This window comes from Schistocerca cancellata, chromosome 3 (genome assembly GCF_023864275.1).
Source record: "Schistocerca cancellata isolate TAMUIC-IGC-003103 chromosome 3, iqSchCanc2.1, whole genome shotgun sequence".
Taxonomy (NCBI): Eukaryota; Metazoa; Arthropoda; class Insecta; order Orthoptera; family Acrididae; genus Schistocerca; species Schistocerca cancellata.
Window position 1 is genome coordinate 464350362 of NC_064628.1, and position 21464 is coordinate 464371825.

Below are 21464 nucleotides of genomic sequence, written 5' to 3' on the forward strand. Positions count from 1 at the left end.
ACTAAGAAGGAGCCCCAGGGCCGCCGATAGAAGGTCCTGATAGCAATAAGTTCAATCAGAACGAAAACAGAGGCAAAGTGTGTCATAACGAATGTTGTGGATGGAAGTGAGTGTAAGGTACTGTCGGAGAAAGAGCTTATGTGTCAGCAGCCTTGAGAGATTTTGTGGGTAGGGGGTAGTGGAATCCAACAAGATACGATTTACATGGTGTAGGGGATAATGACATACGACCATTCGCATCAGTGGTGGTGAATTTTTCGGTCGGTACCACCAACTTTAGGCAATGTGTGGAAGTGGTATCTCATGTAAGCGAGGATACAGCATGATCCTGGCATTAAATTTTTTGCATCAACATCATGCAATGATTGACCTTCAACGATAAGTAGTGGAACTGAGCAGAAAGACGTTCTGACTAGGGGAAACTGTCGTCAAATTTAATCTGCCACAAGGAGTGTCTAGTATACAGTACGGTCCAGTTGAACCGTGAGCAATAGCATTAATGATTGATTCGCATGACTGCGTGTCAAAAGGTACCAGAAAATCACTGTAAGTACCGAACTTACCACTAGGTGTGATGTGTAACAGAACCACGGGAGGGTAATGAAGTATTAGACACAGCATGTTGTTTGGTGAAACGTAGTATTGCACACATACAGGAAAGGGGCGGAAGAAAAGTGGTACCGGTCAATATCGATTATTTTGAGCTGAAGATGTAAAATTGTTGAAGGGAACGTTATTAGCTACACTCAAGATTCCGGAAAGGAAGATTTTCACACAAAGGTGTGAGCTATAATAGGGCAAAGGACACTGCTAGGACTGCATTCCGTGAGAAGTTAAAGCCTCTGAAAGGAGCAGAAAGAGCAGAGATGGAGGACCCGTTGCTAGCATTCCAGGATCTGATTTTTCGAGAGAGTCACCGCCTGCAATGTTAGTAACACAATACAGCATTACAACAGGAAATGAAGCACCGGTATACTAAATACCATATAGAATACCACAGTCATCGTAACTATTTTTACAGAGTTCATAGATCAACAGTAGGCTGATAGAGTAATAGAAGAAACTGATAGTGCTTGGCGGGTAGGAATTGTAGTTGTATCTAAGAAATCTATAGATCGTTCGCAGAAGTATTGGTTCTGTTGCCATTTGAATAGCAAAGCTACAACAGATGCATACTATATTCAGAATATCACGGAGACCTTAGATAACCTACGCAAAATTTACTAGTTCTCGACGTTCGACTTAAAGCGTAAATACCATCAGTTAGAACTGCTATAGAAATAGACCAAAAACAGATTTTTCAGCAAATGGGGGGGCACTACCGATGTAGGAGGACGCCTTCTGGATGGGGCACTGAGAGAATTCAAACCACGCAAGTGCTTAGTTTATCTTGATGACAAAATCGTCCATTCAACGGACATTCAGAAAGAAGCATTCAGCAGCGGATTATAGGTAGCATGTCTCACAGCCAATGCTGAAAAATGTCACATTGCACTAGGGGAAGTTAGCTTTTTGGGGGCCATGTCATAAGTAACGATGGTGCAAGCAGTGCAAGATTTTCCAGTACTAAAATCTACTAGGGATTTACAATTTCTCCTGAGTATCACGTATTATTACAGGAGTTTGTGAAGGGATTTGCGGATATTACCAGACCTCTTACGCAATTGCTGAAGAAAGAGGTTAAGTGTGTGTTGTTGCAGGAATGTCAGGGACGAGATAAAGTTGACGAGTTTTACTAGCTGATATCCCGTCTGTTTTTGGTGTTTCCGTAGTTTCAGAAAGAATTTATATTGTCATGTGATGCATCAAACTACGCCCTTGGCTGAGTTTTGAGCCAGTGGGTCGATGGTCAAGAACATTCTGTTGCCTTTGCATCAAGACAATTGAACGCTACAGAAATAAACTACTCTACAATGGAGAGAGAGAGATGCATAGCCTGGCATACGAAATTGCGTACTTTCGACGTTATTTGTATAGAATAATTGTTAAGGTGATAATGGACCATGAAGCTTTAAAGTGGATATTAGGCTTAAATAGCTGTCTAGTAGATTAACGGGGTGGGCATTGTAACCTAGTACTCAAATTCATTGAGTTTCAAAGAAATCCACAAGCTGGGAAGGAAACACAGAAATACGGACAGTCTAAGAACAAGACAGCTGTAACACAAGCACTGGGTCACAATCTTGCAGAATGGCAAGCAGCACAGAAGACCAACAACTAGTTCAGGCAGTATAAGAAGCAGCAGCAATTTGATATAGATGAATTATTGTGAAGAGAGACAAAATTACGACCATGAGTGTTGGTGCTGACCAAGTTAAAATTGAGAACGTTATGTGAGATGCATGATCACATTTTGTCAGGCCATGGTGGACGTAGCGCGATGAATAGTAGGGTGGCAGAGAAAGGAAGGAAGAGCAATGTGGATTGATACGTAAAGAATTGTGTGGATTGTGCACAGATGGCCAGTTTGAGTCTGAAGTAGGTATTTTTATAAAGATTGAAAAAGCAACTAAACCTTTTAGTTTGGCTCTGAGCACTATGGGACTTAACATCTATGGTCATCAGTCCACTAGAACTTAGAACTACTTAAACCTAACTAACCTAAGGACATCACACAACACCCAGTCATCACGAGGCAGAGAAAATCCCTCGCCCCGCCGGGAATCAAACCCGGGAACCCGGGCGCGGGAAGCGAGAACGCTACCGCACGACCACGAGCTGCGGACAAACCTTTTAATTTCATTGGGGTGTACGTGTTTGGACCATTAAACCGAACATCAGCGGTTAATCGTTTTGTGCTGACTGTAATAGACCATTTTCCTCATTATGTCGAGATTGTGCCAATGCTGGACCATCAGACAATCACAGCAGGCGTCAATTAATAGGTGGGTACTGACGTTCGGAGCGCCACTGACGATGATAATAGCATAGAGGATGAACTTCATGTCAGAGATAATGAAGTAATTATGTTAATTGCTGAGAGTGAAGAAGTTGGGGACTAGCCCACTGCATCCGCAAGAGAGACAGAGTTCATAGAACAATTGCGAAAATGCTTAGTTGCATAGATTCAAATCATTCAAAATGAGAGCCATACCTGGTCTTTGTCGTAACGAATTTAACTGTAAAATACATAGTAGCACTGTGTTATCGCGATTCAAGGTAGTGCATGGCAAGAAGATGAAGTCAGATTTCGATTGATTGACCAAAAGAGACAGAAAGAGAGAAGCAGTTGGCAATTTTGCAAAGAAAGTAGAGGAGTTGTGGAAAAGGACACAAAGAGTAAATACTAAGGGTTTGGAGAAACAGGGACTTTACGGCAGTATGAAGTGGGCCAATGGTTGATGCTGTCGTGTCCATATACGCCGAATGGAAAGACAAAGAAGAGTTTAACACTGTACCAGGGCTCGTATCAAGTTATCGAAAATATGTGAAGTTGCAGTTCCCAACAAGGACGACAGTTGTCCATGTGAGATTTCTGCGGTCATTCAAGTGTGTGCCAGAGGCGACTCCACGAAAAGTCCTGCTAAAGGCAAGGAAGGATATTAAAAGGTAAAAGCGAAGCAATGAACAATGGGAGATTGAACTTCAGATACTTCAGACTCATTTTGAGTCCATGTCTTCGCTAGAATGACCCCCGGTCCGTGTCTGCTCTGCTTACATACTTTTGTTACCGCGTCACGTGCCCACAACATTACCAGACGGCATCCAACGTCGCGATGGGCAATGGTCATAAGGGTTTGGCTCATCAGTGTACGAGATCACTACTTCTCAAAAGGGGAATCTCTGATTTTTCCCCCCCTAACTACTCTGATTACGCTGATCAGACGAAGCTTATTGAGCAGCCACATTGATAGAAACCGAAGTAGTTAAAAGGCCAAATTATAAACGTAAGTCAAATAAAATACGACAACTCTTCTTCACGGTGACGAGCTTGGCGTTGATGAAAGGATATTTGACAGGGTAGAAACAAAGGACGAAAGGTAGTGGTACTTCACTGTTTGGTTCTAGCGCAGATTAACTTCAACATCGAATGAAAGAACATAACAGAGCAAATTGCAAAGTAAGATCTAAAATAAATATATATATGTATATGATACTAAAAGCAACTGTAGCAGTAGTCTTAGGCTAGGCGTAGTAATCACGTTAGTGTACATGTAGGCTGCAGTATTAATGCAGAGATGAAGATATTCGAGCTGAAAAGATTATCTCGGAGAGCTGCACCCTGTCAGGCCTCTGAATGAAGACCATGGCAACGTATAAAAATCGTCAGCACTTCAACTCCTCCCCCAGAAAGAAAGTTACAAATTAACAATTTATGAGTTTGTTTTTGGTACAGCTGGAGACTACAGCATGGGCACGTGTAGATATAAATATTAAAGTAAAACTCGGTAGATTGCTTTTCGTACGCTAATAGTATTATTGAAGGTTAGAGAATAATTTGTTTGAAACAATGTTTACGATCAATGTGTACTAATAGTTTTTACTTCTGGCGATAAGACATTGACCTTCAATGACAAAAGTATTGAAATTAAGGGTTTGTCAGTGAACCACGGGAAGTTGTATGCTGGGAATTACGCTCAAGACCGTCGTGCATCGAAGACGACTACGACGATGACAACGATGACAATGTAGGTTTACGAAAAATATTGCTTCCTCTGTGAAGCTCCACTCATTGGTCATCGTTGCAAGTGACTCACGCCGCCCTATGGATGAGGGATCGCTCACTACTCCAGCAAATGATTTAGCCTGAAATAAGTGTGGTTTACAATAATACATGTTTCTTAGAAGTAGGTGGAATAAATGTGGAAGATAGATTCATGTCATATAGCCTACTTTATTACAGTCAATTATTTGATTTTCAGCTGTTACCAAGATTTTCTCTTACACCACATACTTTATAGTCCATACGTTTCTGAGTCATTAAAACCACCCAACTTGATTAATAACCGTGTCCGCGTATACTACAAATAAATATTATTATGCTCCGATCAGATGACGAAGAGATGTGAGGTAACAGTTTAAAGAACGGAAATCCACAGTGCCAAAATTTTAGAGTTTTAGTTTCTAAGATTGTGGACATTCGATATTTCTGTACTCTGTCAGTTCTAAACAAAACCTATCGAAAGAGTTCCCGCCCCCACCCCCACCCCCACCCCCACCCCAACCGTGAACCATGAGCCTTGCCATTGGTGGGAGGCTTGCGTGCCCCAGCGATACAGAAAGCCGTACCGTAGGTGCAACCAGAATGGAGGGGTATCTGTTGAGAGGCCAGACAAACGTGTGGTTCCTGAAGAGTGGCAGCATCCTTTTCAGTAGTTGCAGGGGCAACAGTCTGGGTGATTGACTGATCTGGCCTTGTAACACTAACCAAAACGGCGTTGCTGTGCTGGTACTGCGAACGGCTGAAAGCAAGGGAAAACTACAGCCGAAATTTTTCCCGAGGGCATGCAGCTTTACTGTATGGTTAAATGATGATGGTGTCCTCTTGGGTAAAATATTCCTGAGGTAAAATAATCCCCCATTCGTACTCCGGGCGGGGACTACTCAAGAAGACTTCGTTATCAGGAGAAAGAAAACTGGCGTTCTACGGGTCGGAGCATGGAATATCAGATCCCTTAATCGGGGAGGTAGGCTAGAAAATTTAAAAAGGGAAATGGATAGGTTAAAGTTAGATATAGTGGAAATTAGTGAAGTTCGGTGACAGGAGGAACAAGACTTCTGGTCAGATGAATACAGGGTTATAAATACAAAATCAAATAAGGGTAATCCAGGAGTAGGTTTAATAATAAATAAAAAACAGGAATACGGGTAAGCTACTTCAGCATAGTGAACGCATTATTCTGGCCAAGATAGATACGAAGCGCACGCCTACCACAGTAGTACAAGTTTATATGCCAACTAGCTCCGCAGATGAAGAGATTGATGAAATGTATGATGGGAAAAAAGAAATTATTCAGATAGTGAAGGGAGACGATAATTTCATAGTCATGGGTGACTGGAATTCAATAGCAGGGACAGCAAGAGGAGGACACGTAGTAGCTGAATATGGAATGGGGGTAAGGAACGAAAGAGAAAGCCGCTTGGTAGAATTCTCCACAGAGCATAACTTAATCATAGCTAACACTTGGCTCAAGAATCATGTCAGAAGGTTGTATACATGGAAGAAGCCTGGATTTACTTCAAGGTTTCAGATAGATTACTTAATGGTAAGACAGATATTTAGGAACCAGGTATTAAATTGTAAGACATTTCCAGGGGCAGATGTGGACTCTGACCATAATCTATTGGTGATGAACTGTAGATTAAAACTGAAGAAATTGCTAAAAGGTGGGAATGTAAGGAGACGAGACCTGGATAAACTGACAGAACCACAGGTTTTAGAGAGTTTCAGGGAGAGCATTAGGGAACTACTGACAAGAATGGGGGAAAGAAATACAGCAGAAGAAGAACGGGTAGCTTTGAGATATGAAATAGTGAAGGCAGCAGAGGATCAAGTAGATAAAAAAGACGAGGGCTAATAGAAATCCTGGGGTAACAGATGAAATATTGAATTTATTTGATGAATGGAGAAAATACAATAATTCAGTAAATCAAGCAGGCAAAAGCGAATACAAACGTCTCAAAAATGAGATCGACAGGAAGTGCAAAACGGCTAAGCAGGGATGGCTAGAGGACAAATGTAAGGATGTAGAGGCGTATATCACTAGGGGTAAGATAGATACTGCCTACAGGAAAACGAAAGAGATCTTTGGAGGAAAGAGAACCACTTGTATGAATATCAAAAGCTCAGATGGAATTCCAGTTCTAAGCAAAGAAGGGAAAGCAGAAAGGTGGAAGGAGAATATAGAGGGTCTATACAAGGGCGATGTAATTGAGAACAACATTATGGAAATGGAATAGGATTTAGATGAAGAGGAAATGGGAGATATGATACTGCGTGAAGAGTCTGACAGAGCACTCAAAGACCTGAGTCGAAACAAGGCCCCAGGAGTAGACAACATTCCATTAGAAATACTATACCCTTGAGAGAGCCAGCCTTGACAAAACTCTACCATCTGGTGAGCAAGACGTGTACGACAGGCGAAATACCCTCAGACTTTAATAAGAATATATTTATTCCAATCCCAAAGAAAGCAGGTGTTGACAGATGTGAAAATTACCGAACTATCAGTTTAATAAGCCACGGCTGCAAAATACTAACACTAATTCTTTACAGACGAATGGAAAAACTGGTAGAAGCCGACCTCGGGGAAGATCAGTTTGGATTCCGCAGAAATGTTGGAACACGTGAGGCAATACTGACCCTACGACTTAACTTGGAAGAAAGATTAAAGAAAGTAAAACCTACGTTTCTAGCATTTGTAGACTTAGAGAAAGCTTTTGACAATGTTGACTGGAATACTCTTTCGAATTCTGAAGGTAGCTCGGGTAAAATACAGGGAGCGAAAGGCTATTTACAGTTTGTACAGAAACCAGATGGTAGTTATAGGAGTCGAGGGGTACGAAAGGGAAGCATTAGTTGGGAAGGGAGTGAGATAGGGTTGTAGCTTATCCCCGATGTTATTCAATCTGTATACTGAGCAAGCAGTAAGAGAAAAAAGAAAAATGGGATTAAAATCCATGGAGAAGAAATAAAAACTTTGAGGTTCGCCAGGACATTGTAATTCTGTCAGAGACAGCAAAGGACCTGGAAGAGCAGCTGAACGGAATGGACAGTGTCTTGAAAGGAGGATATAAGATAAACATCAACAAAAGCAAAACGAGGATGATGGAATTTAGTCGAATTAAATCGGGTGATGCTGCAGGAATTAGATTAGGAAATGAGACACTTAAAGTAGTAAATGAGTTTTGCTATTTGTGGAGCAAAATAACAGATGGTGGTCAAAGTAGAGAGGATATAAAATGCAGACTGGCAATGGCAAGGAAAGCGTTTTTGAAGGAGAGAAATTTGCCAGCATCGAGTATAGATTTAAGTGTCAGGAAGTCGTTTCTGAAAGTATTTGTATGGAGTGTAGCCCTCTATGGAAGTGAAACGTGGTCGATAAATAGTTTGGACAAGAAGAGAATAGAAGTTTCGAAATGTGGTGCTACAGAAGAATGCTGAAGATTATATGGGTAGATCCCATTACTAATGTGGAGGTACTGAATAGAATCAGGGAGAAGAGAAATTTGTGGCACACCTTCACTAGAAGAAGGGATCGGTTGGTGGGACATGTTCTGAGGCATCAAGGGATCACCAATTTAGTATTGGAGGGCAGCGTGGAAGGCAAAAATCGTAGAGGGAGACCAAGAGATGAATACACTAAACAGATTCAGAAGGCTGTGTGTTGCAGTAGGTGCTGGGAGATGAAGAAGCTTGCACAGGATAGAGTAGCATGGAGAGCTGCATCAAACCAGTCTTCGGACTGAAGACGACAAGAACATCATATTTTAGCCAATAAATTCACTTTTACTTTGTGTTCGTAAAAATAATGCTGCAACGCGTAGTTCTGTCCCTGACAAACATCGGAAAATCGTTTTTCTCTAAGGCAGAAAAAAAATTAACAGTACTATCTATTGGTTCTTTGGTTTACTACGAATTTAGTGTCATCTATTGATTCTCTGGCTTACTAGTCCATGATGATCATATCACTGGGGTAAACATCCAAACTATAACTTTGAGAAGACTTCTAAAATTTTAAATGGCGATAGCTTCTTTTCCGTGAACCAGTCTCAGTGAAATAAAGGATATATATTGGCCCAAGTTACCCTCAGTTAAAAACCTCATGAACATTTGTCTAATAGTTTTGGAGACTAGCGTGTTCAGACAAACAGACACGATGGTTTTGGATAAAACTTTAAGCTACGACATCTGTTTTTCTTTTCGTGGTCCGATTTTAATGAAATAAAGCTTATGTTGCTCCAGCCATCTGCAGAAACTACAAGAAAATTGGTCTAGTACTTTTGGCGATTAGCGTCTTCAGGCAAACAGACACTACCGTTTTACAATGCTATTATTAGTTTAGAAGAAGAGACCTTTATCAGATGAAACAAAGGAATAGTAGCTAATAACCTGGTAGTCTCTTTGGGTTTACTGCTGGATCCTAAAATCAATATGATCCGACATTTCGGCGATCCATCTGTCCATCTTCAGGAGAAAGCTGGTACTGTTGAGCCCCGCTGTAAACTGATGTCAAAATTACAAATCGTCGTCGTACATACGCCTCCGTATCGTACACGGCCCATGCGCCGCACATTACAGTTGCTGCTCTCCAAGAATGCGATAGTGGCGCCGGCCCTAGCAGAACACGGCGTCAACGCTACATCGCTCTCAACAACTGTATCCAAACATACGGACTGGCCGCACCAAAGGGAGTTGAATTTTGATTCGAGATAGTGCAGGGCTCTACACCCTACCAAGAGGATAACCATTGTCTTTGTTAAACAAATTATCTGCCAATCTAATTTCAGTCACCTGTTTATATACACTGTTCCAAAACGTGGAAGAACTGGCTAGCAACAGAGTCTCGTCAGAATTCATCATAGGACCTTCGTCTGAACAATGTTTCGCTGCCGCTTATTTTTCAGGCTGCTGTAGCATCGTGTGACAGCAAAGTCCCACATACGTGTTCTGAAATGTCCAGATCGAACGGCTGATGTAATCCTTCCCACAATGAGTTCTGTATAGCCCAGGCTTCCTAAGCTCCAAATCATCTTTGAAAGTAGACTGAACACATTCTCAATGTTAAAACTCCTTAAAATACTTCCATTCAAATTCCATGTCAGTGTTTCGAGGCTTACATCAGCCGTTCGATATGCACAATGAGTTCTGTATAGCCCAGGCTTCCTAAGCTCCAAATCATCTTTGAAAGTAGACTGAACACATTCTCAATGTTAAAACTCCTTAAAATACTTCCATTCAAATTCCATGTCAGTGTTTCGAGGCTTACATCAGCCGTTCGATATGCACAGTTCAGGACAGTTGCGTGGAACATCGCCGTCACACGAGGCTAGAATAGCCTGAAAAATTGGCGGTAGCGGAAAGTTGTCTGAACGAGGGACACTGGATGTAACCTGAAGAGACTCTGATAACAGCCAGTGCTTCCGGGTTTTGGAGCAGTGTTTATTATGAGGCAATGGAAATTCTATTGGCACATAATTTGATTAATAAAGTCAAGGATTATTCTTTATACGAATGTGTGTTGTCTGACCTTGCGGACATGTCCGAAAAAACAGACACCACATTCATGTAATTGTTTCGTTTCGTTGGGCAACGAATCCACCACTTTCAGTGCGGATGCACAACTACGTCCGACGTCCTGCGAGAATCTCCAAGTAGCGAGCATGAAGGACGTGGCAGGGACTGTGGATAGGTGGGGCTAGGTGGGAATATCGGTCGGCCGAGATGAGTGCCTAGATAGACCGCGAGGTTGTGATAAGCACTGTATCCGGGTGGCGCAAGTGATTAACGAAACTGCCCAATATGCAAGAGATCCAAAGTTCGAATAACAGCCGGCACACATTTTCACATGTCGCCGTTGTTCACGCGTAATGTCCCGACGCAGCTGACATCAATTGTCCCTTTCGTTTCCTTTTTTGTTCTCGCTCCTCCACCTTTAATATACATATAAGGGTTTTTTAGCAAGACGTGATACGGTGTAATATCTCGAAACAAAACCCAACGCTCCTTGGTCCTGCCGAACGGAGTGTTTGGAGATGGTCTTTCAGTGCCATATATTGTTGATGGCGCCGGTTTTCTACTGAGGGCGGCACAAAAAAAAATAAAAATGATTCAAATGGCTCTGAGCGCTATGGGACTTAACTTCTAAGGTCATCTGTCCCCTAGAACTTAAAACTACTTAAACCTAACTAACCTAAGGACATCACCCACATCCATGCGCGAAGCAGGATTCGAACCTACGACCGTAGCGGTCGTGCGTTTCCAGACTGTAGCGTCTAGAACCGCTCGGCCACCCTGGCCGGCAGGGTGGCACCACCAGCCCAGTATTGGAGGGCAGAAACTTTGGCAGGCTGCGCACGCGCCATGTACGGTACGGTATATAGGATGCCGATTTGCAACCTCGATACCAGTTTGCAGTGGGCCCAGCAGCGCCATTTTTGTCTTGAAGTGGCGGACAGATGGATCGCCGAAAATTATACAGGTTAATTATAGGATCCGCCTGCAAACCCGAATATACTACAAAGAATTATCAGGCCGGGAAAATCTACAACATACGTTATTTCAGTTAGATCCATGTAATACGTTGCCATCAGAGAAACTAGATGATTTTCATAAATCTATCCAAACGATAGTTAGATTTATTATCATGCTCAAAAGTATGCTAATGACCTGATTTACGTTCTGCCTGACTTTCATGCACCTTACTTGGTGGTTCTTATGGTTATCACAAGCGACCAGTAGAAATTATTGTTCTTTTGCGCGTCTGTCCACATGCACATATCAGGACACAGATTATAGATGAGACAGTTCTTATTGCTTGCTTTATTACAATAAGTGATGTTTCAAAAACTTCACATTCGTTAGCATCTGACGCAAATAATATCCGCATTGAAACTTTCTATCAGATTAAAACTGTGTGCCGGACCGAGACTCGGACTCGGGACCAATGTATTTCGCGGTTAAGTGCTCTACTGGTATTTCTTTCACATAAATCATTCAGCAACCCTTACTAAAAACTAATTTTTTTGTGAATGAGAGACTTCATAAGAATATCTTCGCTCCCAAAATTATTTACTAATTCAAAGTACTTTTACTCTCTAAAAGGTTTGCCAAGCAAATCGTCGTTCATTTGTTGTGTCGCTTATAGTCCAAACTCAAGCACATTTCGCTACTGTTGAAACAATTTACTATTTAATGTTTGTTCGATGATAGAAAGCAGCCAGCATTAGATACCAGGTTAGAATATCAGTAAGTTTTAGTTGGAAATCCACATGAATAAATGAATTAGCTCTTGGCAATATGTTACTTTACCTTGCCGAAGGACGTCAAACCACCATGATGTGGGAACTTATCATCGTTGTGGTCTGACGAGGAATCCGCCCTGAAAACGAAAAAGAGACCCATGGTATTAAAGACAAAAGGGAGTATCCTAACAAATTATTCATAATAAAGCACATAAATGATCGTTATTATAATTTCTATTACACTGTTATTAACAAATAACACAAAAAATTACTGTCTTTTGCTGATCACAGTAATCGCCCAAAAGTAAAGTGAAGGTCCTGAGCAATCTTGAGGTCTACGGCTTGTCATATAAAAACAGTACAAGGGCTACGTTTCCACTAAATTTCTGTGCAAGATGGGTCTACTTCTGTTTATCTTTCTGTCTCGGCGCCAATGGACACACGTCATGAAAGCCGAAACAACAATTCGGTGGAGTGATGTACTGAAGCGTTATGCGTAGCGATTGACATACTGTATCATATTACTTCAGATAAAATTAGTTATTAGTTACCATTACGACCTGAATTCTTGGAATTATCTTAAACGTTTCAGTTCATATATTTCTGGAACAAAAATAGATACTGAAAAACTACTTTCGTGGGTATGAATCTAAGGCAGGAGCTGATAAAAGTAAATACTACGAGATAGCCTAAAACGTAATCAAATTTAAGTTTCACCACAAACTTGAATATTTTTTAAAAGACACAACATGTTATGTCTTATGCAATCAGAACATGAAAAATCACATCAATTACATCCCGAGAAATTTCAAAGGGAATTTGACTCTTCAAATAAAGGAAACGTGCCGCTTTTGCGCATCGTGAGAGACAAGCGTTAACCCATGTTGCACGTAATCGTGATGTTTGCTGTACTATCTTACTTTCGCTGTTATCACTATGGGCGGAAGAAATAATAGGATTTCTGGGCACGAACATTGATATGTACATAGTGGTTTCCCTCTTGCGCATTTAATTTGTCTACAAACACACTACGGAACAGTTTACGCCGGCCCGTTACATTACTGTATGCAACCCCTCGCCTCTGCAGTTCTGTGCTGTAAAGGACTGCAGTCAGCTTTGCATGTGGAAACAACTCACTACGAAGCAGGATGATGTGTGTAGAGGTTTGTACAGATAGACGGCACTGCGGTACCGTACACTGTAATTGGAATCAATATTGAAAATGTGACATTAATTTACCTGTTCATCCGTTCTAGGCTTTAGACACACTTTTCACAAATGAAGAAATGCTTGACATGTTATTACTTTACGGAGAATGTCTCAAAAGGCCCTACGAGGGTCCCGATTAAGGTATCTGACATTCCACGGTCCGATCCGTAGAACGCCAGTTTTCTTTCTCCTGACAACGACGTCCTCTTGAGTAGTCCCCGCCCGGAGATACGAATGGGGGACTATTTTACCTCCGAAATATTTTACCCAAGAGGGCGCCATCGTCATTTAACCATACAGTAAAGCTGCATGCCCTAGCGAAAAATTACGGCTGTAGTTTCCCCTTGCTTTCAGCCGTTCGCAGTACCAGCACAGCAAGATCGTTTTGGTTAGTGTTGCAAGGCCAGATCAGTCAATCTTCCAGACTGTTGCCCCTGCAACTACTGAGAAGTCTGCTGCTCCTCTTCAGGAATCAAACGTTTGTCTGGCCTCTAAACAGATACCCCTCCGTTAAGGTTGCACCTACGGTACGGCTATCTGTATCGCTGAGGCATGCAAGCCTCCCCACCAACGGCAAGGTCCATGGTTCATGGACGTAATATTTTAAAACGTTCCTTCAAAGCGGCCTTCATAACTGAGAAGCAGTTTAACTCAGCCAACTGTCACCAGGGCTTTAGTGAGAATAAGCTTGTCAAAAGGAACGGGTTCGGATCCAGTCGCACCTTTGTTGATTAAATGAAAAGGTTGCTTGCTTTGAAGCAAGCCTTATCATTGTCATAATAGTTCCCTAGTTTGTTTAACCTTTAAGCATAGGTGCGCATCTTAACCCCGAACCTTTCGACATACAGTTTCCAAATAAAAAAACAATATTTTACGTCATCTGTTTGAGTAATTGTCATCAATATCACTTATATGTGTTCATGTGTTGCAGTAGGGCTTTTAATAAGAGAAACTATGTCCAGGGCGTTATAAACACTGCTGTTTCAACCGATAACGGGCAGGATACAGGTCCGGGCCCTAGTAATTATTGTCATATTGTTCTTGTTTTGCTTTCTTTTGCAAAAGCTTATTCGTTTCACAAATTTGTTAATCTGTAAAGAAAACAAATTTATGATTATATATTGTTAAATAAATAGGCTGTGTGAAAAAAGAGTTACATTGGTGGGTCCTCCCTTCCACGTTTTCCTTAATACCAGTAATTTCCACGTCTCAACCATTTCGCTAGTGTACCATGAATATCAGGAATCCGGTAAAAGATCAAATCTTCGACATCGCTGCGGCCGGAAAACGATCCTGCAATTACAGGACCAACGGCGACTGAAGATGATCGTTCAGCGTGATATAAGTGCAACCCTTCCGCAAACTGCTGCAGATTTCAATGCTGGGTAATCAACAAGTGTCAGCCGCGAACCATTCACTGAAACATCATCGATATGAGCTTTCGGAGCCGAATCCCCACTCGTGTATCCTTGATGACTCCATGACACAAAACTTGAAGCCTCGCCTGTGCCCGACATTGGACTGTTGATGACTGGAAACATGTTGCCTAGTCGGACGAGTGTCGTTTCAAATTGCATCGATCGGATGGATGTGTACGGATATGGAGACAACCTCATGAATCAGTGAAACCTGTATGTCAGCAGGGGAATGTTCAAGCTGGTGGAGACACTCTAATGCTGTCGGGGGTGTGCACTTGGAGTGATATGGGACCCAGATACGACTCTGACAGGTGACACGTACGTAAGCACCCTGTGTGATCACCTGCATCCATCCATGTCCATTGTGCATTTTGCGGAACTTGGGCAATTCCATCAGGACAATGCGACATCCCACACGTCCAGAATTGCTACAGAGTGGCTCCAGGAACACTCGAGTGGCTCCAGGAACACTCTTATGAGTTTAAACACTTCCGCTGGACACCCCACACATGTTCATTATTGAGCATATGTGGGATACTTTGCAACGTGCTTTTATGAAGAGATCTCCTGCCCCTACCCCGTACTCTTACGAATTTATGGACAGCCCTGCAGGATTCATGGTGTCAATTCCCTTCAAACACCAGTCAAGTCCATGCGAAATCGTATTGTGGCACATCTGCGTGCTCGCGGGGGCCCTACACGATATGAGGCAGGTGTACCAGTTTCTTTGGCTCTTCAGTGTATATTGCCTGTTTATGGGATAATTATCTGTCTCACTTTAATTTCATAGTGGGAGATGAAATACCTTACCTGAAAAACGTTCTTGGCTTACATGTGCATCTTGACGTGACAGAACACTGATGGGAAACTTTTCAAGTAACCGCAGTTTTCAATGTCGTACAGTTTGAGAATTGTTCCTCTGTAGAATTTTCTCTATCGAGAGGGAGCCTTTCAGCGCCATCATGGACAAACATCTGTTTATTTATCGATTGACAATTTCAAGCAACGTATTTCGTGTGCACTGCTGCAAAACAGTTAACAAACTGTACTACAAACTGCAACTGTTCAGAAGAACACTTGAGATGTGTTCATGTTAACATTAGAACTTAAAATTTTTAAATGTCATTATGAAAAGAGATGGACGCAATATGTGGAAAGGATGAAAATTTAATGCTAATGAACAATCACCACCTTTCGAAATTGGCTATTTGAAACTTAAAGCCGTGCTGCTGTTGCCCTGTGTGACATACACCTGCTGACCATCTTCTACCTGTGGCGTATGTGGAGAACAGAACTGGATGAATGCATAGTCAGCACGTCGCTTTCCGGCGGGTAACGTCAGATTCAGATTGCAGAGTCTCTACTTCTCCTCAAAGGAATTGCTCTGTAGGCACTCAACAGCTCGTTTGCTCCTGTCTTCGCCATCTCAACGAAGAGGAATCTTAAGGTGTTGCAATAACTCTGTCCTGGCACCTCTGCCTGCTTCTCAGCTACTGAGTTAGACTGTAATGTATTTTAAGTAAACAATGCTGAGGACAAGTATAGCATCATATTCTATGCATATTAATTGTTGAAACAATTAGATAACTTACACTTCTACCACAGATATTGAAACGCGTATGCTATTCGTCTCGACTCGTTTCACTGTTACATTAAAACAATGTCTTATCCTAAGCGGCATGCATGTAGATATGATCGTACCGATGGTGCACTATCTTTGGCCTCTCAGGTAGCCGGATGTGTTATATCTCACAGGAGGTACTGTAATTTGCGGCGGCAAATCAGAAGTTTGCCGCGAGAATTACACTGCTTTACAAGCAAAGTGAAGCACTCAGAGGACATGGTCGCACGTCAGTGTAACTTCGTCCACGTACACACCATCGGCGGTTATGTAAATAACTTAGAGTTGCAATTCTCTGACAGGTAGAATAACCACCAAAGTGCATTATTGTTGTTCGTGTTTCATGCTGTTACCAAGCTTGGTAGGGTATGTAAAGGGCGTGAACAATGTCAGATGTTTAGTGGCTACTGTGAATGGCACTGAGATGCGACGTGCTTGTGTGGGACAGTGTCACCTACACTAAGTTTGAGACTGTCTCGTTGTCGGTCTCCATTGGACCTCATGGTCGAATTGTGCAATGCCCAGATTTTTTTCATCGTTCGGATGTGTCAGTCGCCCTTTGTTGGACTACAAGGGAACGTGAGGACAGACATAATCAATGTCATGGTTCCGGTCGACCACGTCTGATCGTCACAATGAAGGTTCATCATATTGTGAACCAAGCACATTGTAACCTCTTCCCTCTTCGTGTGTGCGCCTGCCGTTCGAGAACGAATAACGTACTCCGTGCAGCATTCTGTGTCAAACCGCACCATTAGAAGGAAAACCAGCAGCAGCTAGATTAGGGCATTGAAGTCCCATGCAGAAGCTGCCTTTATCACCACATCACAAGTGGCTGCGTTTGAAGTGACGCCGTGACTGGAAAGCATGAAGTGTTGGTGAATGTCATCACATTGTGTTCAGCTAAGAATCACGGTTCTGTACAGCCCCGAATGACCATCGTCGCTGAGTTAGCGGAGACCTGGAGAAGGTCACGTTCTTCTCATGTTGCTGAGAGGCGCAATGGTTTTACTGCTGGTGTCATGGTGTGGGAACCATCGGCATGGCCAGATCACAGTGTTTAGTTACTGAGAGAACTCTGACGGTCAACTGTATGTCACAAACATCCTGAAACCTCGAGTGTTACCTCTCAGGTGACAGTATCGTGCTGCTATTTTTCAACAGGACAATGCTTGGACACACATGGCACGACTCTCTGTGAGCTGTCTGCATGATGCCGTGGTATTCCTGCGGGCAGAGAGATCCCCGGTACTGACCCCAACAGAACATGTGTGGGACTAGCTCGAACTCCAACTCTGTCCCATTGCGAATATCCAGTATATCAAGGACGAGATACAAAACTGTGGGCCAGCTTGCTCAGGAGAGGATTCAACTACTTTACGACACCCTTCCCAAACGAATGAGTGCATGCATCCAGGCCAGAGGCGGTCATACTGATAAATAGGCTCATATTGCCAAATTTTTGTACATTTGACTCGATTTTCATATTTAGTTGTTGGGAAGCTGCTGGTGGGATTGCTACACGCGTTGGGATTAAGCAAAGCATTGTAAATATAATCGGTTGTATTCATGTACGACAACTTCCTTTTCCGTTATTGCAAGTAGAGCAGTAAATACTTTAGCTTTTGCTTGGCTTTCCGACTTTAAACGGAGCTTTGTTCTCTGTGGATAGGTCTGAGACGTGTGCGCACAATGGTCAGAATTGCTATCCATGGTCATACTGGGCAATCAACTCCTCTTTCAGGAATGCTATCCATGATCGTCTGAACCCTTCTCTCAATCAGTAACAGGTCATTTCGATTCTTGTATGTACTTAGTTCTTGTACGGAATTACTTTATGCGTCCTGTAAAGTGATGTCTTTCTTTTGTACTTGGTTTGCAATCTGAAGCTGATTTCTGACCTTTTGTTTAAAATTGCTTGTTCTGTAAAGGAGTACTGTTTCTACCAGAAAACGTTTTTAGCAAACCTGGTGTACACCCGTGTTTCCGAATCTTCCTTTGAGCTTCATGCAAAGACAAGTTAAAATACAATCATGGTTTGCTACAGGTCACACTATGGTACCGTGCACTGTTTACCTATAACGCAACTCACAACTGTCGGGATCATTCCCCAACGCTATTAATATTATCATACAGTACGCGTCTTATAGTATATTTGGGTAATTAATAATACAGGACACTGTTGGTGTTGGCAAATGCCTCAGCGCAGTCAGAACTCTCTACACACCAGTTCTCGCAAAATGCTCAAATAAAACTCCGTTTTGTATTCAACCTTTAGTGGTTATATTTACCTAGTGTTCAGAGTTGTAACAAACATGAGCATGGTACGGACGATTTCCTTTAACAAACCCGCCCTTACACCAAGAGTTCATAATCTGTGTTCTTCCCAGTTCACTTTTTTCTTAGAACTAAGTAACCATAATCACGTTCAGTTATAGCCTTCTGGCTCTCAATTGGGGGGTTCAAATTTGTGCAGGAATTCAAGCATGCAACATAAGAATCAGACAAGAAAAGAAGAAGATCGGTCGTCATCAAGTCACTTATAACGAAGGTAGTCACATATGTATTAAGAATAAAGAAGTTAGAATCTAGGAAGCGTTGGATGAGCCAGTACTGGAATTCATTGCCAAAAGGAACAGACTAAAATAAAAAGATTTGATGAATATAAAGCAGTTCAAAACAACATAACAATAATGTTCCGTTTAGTGAAAGGGAAGTACCAGCGAAAAATTAGCAACAGAAGACGATTTAAAAAATTGGAAACTGGATGAAGCTTACTCCGAAATTAGAGAGAACCAAGATTAACATAGTGAGAGATAATAACTGCAAGCTGCTATTTCACATAGAAGATGTAATTGACAGATATAAAGGTATATTAAAGACCTGTACAACGGTGCAGAAATTGGAGATTTAGTTGAGTATATTGAACAGGAAAACTAGGTGATGAAAAGAGCAAGGGATCATTAATGACAACAGTACAGAAGAGTTTTTCCCTGCACTAAATAGGTCAAAATAAACTAAAGCAACGGGTATAGACGACATTCTTGATTAGGTCCTACAAAATAGAGGTCCTACAAAACAGTACTGACAGCATCAATAGTAAACTGTTTACTATCGTACTTAAATGGAGATGAGGAGGACTGCTGAAGATGGAGGCAGTGCTATCAGGGACAAGCCTTAGCCTCTTGAAAGAAGTAGAAGATAACCAAGTGTCTGTTTTCCATTCTGTTTGTGAATGTTGTCGCCAGGTAAATAGATACTTCCTGAAGTAGGCATGCCAGAGAAAAAATTTGAGTAACTACAAGTATTTCAAATTTTGGTTCAATTCTTAAGATGCCGAAGATGACAGTTTTCTTTCGATAATGGCTAGATTGTAAAGGGAGATGGGTCCAATTCTAAATAAATTCTTGTGTATGGCGTATTATTATGTGATATGTTAGAAGCTGTGCATTCAACATATTCGTAGTGGTCTCTGCTAGCTACTCTACAAACAAAGTATATTACAACTATATATGGCCAAATACATCAACCTAATAGTTCCTTATGGTGTTCAGTTCCTTACTTTCCTTAGTTCCAGGAACACGTTACATGATTTAACCTACGCGTTTTGTTCAGTAAAAACATGTTCCGTGCTCCATGTGTATATCTACTGTAGGCGATCACACAGATAACAACAGGGGTCACAAAAAACAACAGTAATTAATCGGAAAATACGGTCACAAAACGAAATTACTTTTCGCTATAACCAACATATTCGTCACGAAAGAACAGCAACTATATAGATGTTTTAAACAAATCCCATTTATCTACAGGCGCTACAGTCTGGAACCGCACGACCGCTACGGTCGCAGGTTCGAATCCTGCCTCGGGCATGGATGTGTGTGATGTCCTTAGGTTAGTTAGGTTTAAGTAGTTCTAAGTTCTATGGGACTTATGCCCACAGCAGTTGAGGCTCATAGTGCTCAGAGTGGTTAAAGGCGCTACAGTCTGGAACCGCACGACCGCTACTGTCGCAGGTTCGAATCCTGCCTCGGGCATGGATGTGTGTGATGTCCTTAGGTTAGTTAGGTTTAAGTAGTTCTAAGTTCTAGGGGACTTATGCCCACAGCAGTTGAGGCCCATAGTAGGAGGAGGAGATTAGTGTTTAACGTCCCGTCGACAACTAGGTCAGTAGAGACGGAGCGCAAGCTCGGGTGAAGGAAGGATGGGGAAGGAAATCGGCCGTGCCCTTTCAAAGGAACCATCCCGGCATTTGCCTCAAGCGATTTAGGGAAATCACGGAAAACCTAAATCAGGATGGCCGGAGACGGGATTGAACCGTCGTCCTCCCGAATGCGAGGCCAGTGTACTAACCACTGCGCCACCTCGCTCGGTGAGGCCCATAGTGCTCAGAGCCATTTGAACCATTTTTGAACCCATTTATCTGAGATGCACATTTTTCAATCCAGGACATATTTAGATCTCTCTGTATCTGCTTCAGATATACGTAATTGCATGAGCGGCCTCCAGAAGCTCATGTAAGTACAATACAGTACTCTGGTGTAAAGTTATGACACAGAAAGGACAGGCTGCTGTTGCAGTTAGTCCTCTGATGTGAGGGTCTGAGAGAGACATGACGGGATGCTGACGAAACTACTTGCACATAGCTCAGAGAGATCAAAACACGTCATGTATTGAACAATTTACAACTGAGACTGAAGAATAAGAGAGAATAATTTCAAATTACTCTTTGTGCTAAATTGATTCGTTAAGTGGCCAACCAGTCTCATAACAATAAATTAATTTAATTGCAGATAGCGTTCTGCATAGTAATGTAATGAAGGTCCAACAAAAAATGAAATTGAATGATCTCGTGGCATTGTTGGCCGGGAGGCCCCATCTGGGGAAGTTCGGCCGCTGGGTTGCAAGTCTCCTTCCAGTAGACGCCACATTGGGCGGGTTGTTCGTCGGTAATGACGATGAAAGGGTAATGAGGACAACACAACACCGAGTCCAACAGCGGAGAAAATCTGCTGAGCCCGCTGCACGGTAGGCAAACACGTTACCACTCAGCTGAGTAGACAGGCTGAGGTCCAAAACATATCCCTCTAAAGAGTGAGATTATAGTCATATATGTTCTTCAATAATTATTTTATTAAAACATATATGCATTTTACTCATAAAAAAATCTACTGATGACAGGAAGGTGGTGAAATATGTCTGGCGCCGTCGGCTTGAGAGTCAAATTTGTCGGTGTTTACACAATAACCGATATCGGGCGGCTTGCCTTTCAGTTTTTGCACTTCTCTCCTATACTTCTGCGAAAAGTTTCA

At 42.1% G+C, this 21464-nt stretch overlaps 1 protein-coding gene across 1 annotated transcript in view; it reads right to left on the reverse strand.

Annotated features, from left to right (window-relative positions):
• The window catches only part of LOC126176366 (dipeptidase 1-like), a 290014-nt gene that overhangs the window by 71681 nt on the left and 196869 nt on the right, over window positions 1-21464 (reverse strand). The window contains exon 5 of the mRNA XM_049923521.1: window positions 11972-12041. Coding sequence (XP_049779478.1) covers window positions 11972-12041 — 70 coding nt within the window. The remainder of the gene's footprint in view (window positions 1-11971; window positions 12042-21464) is intronic.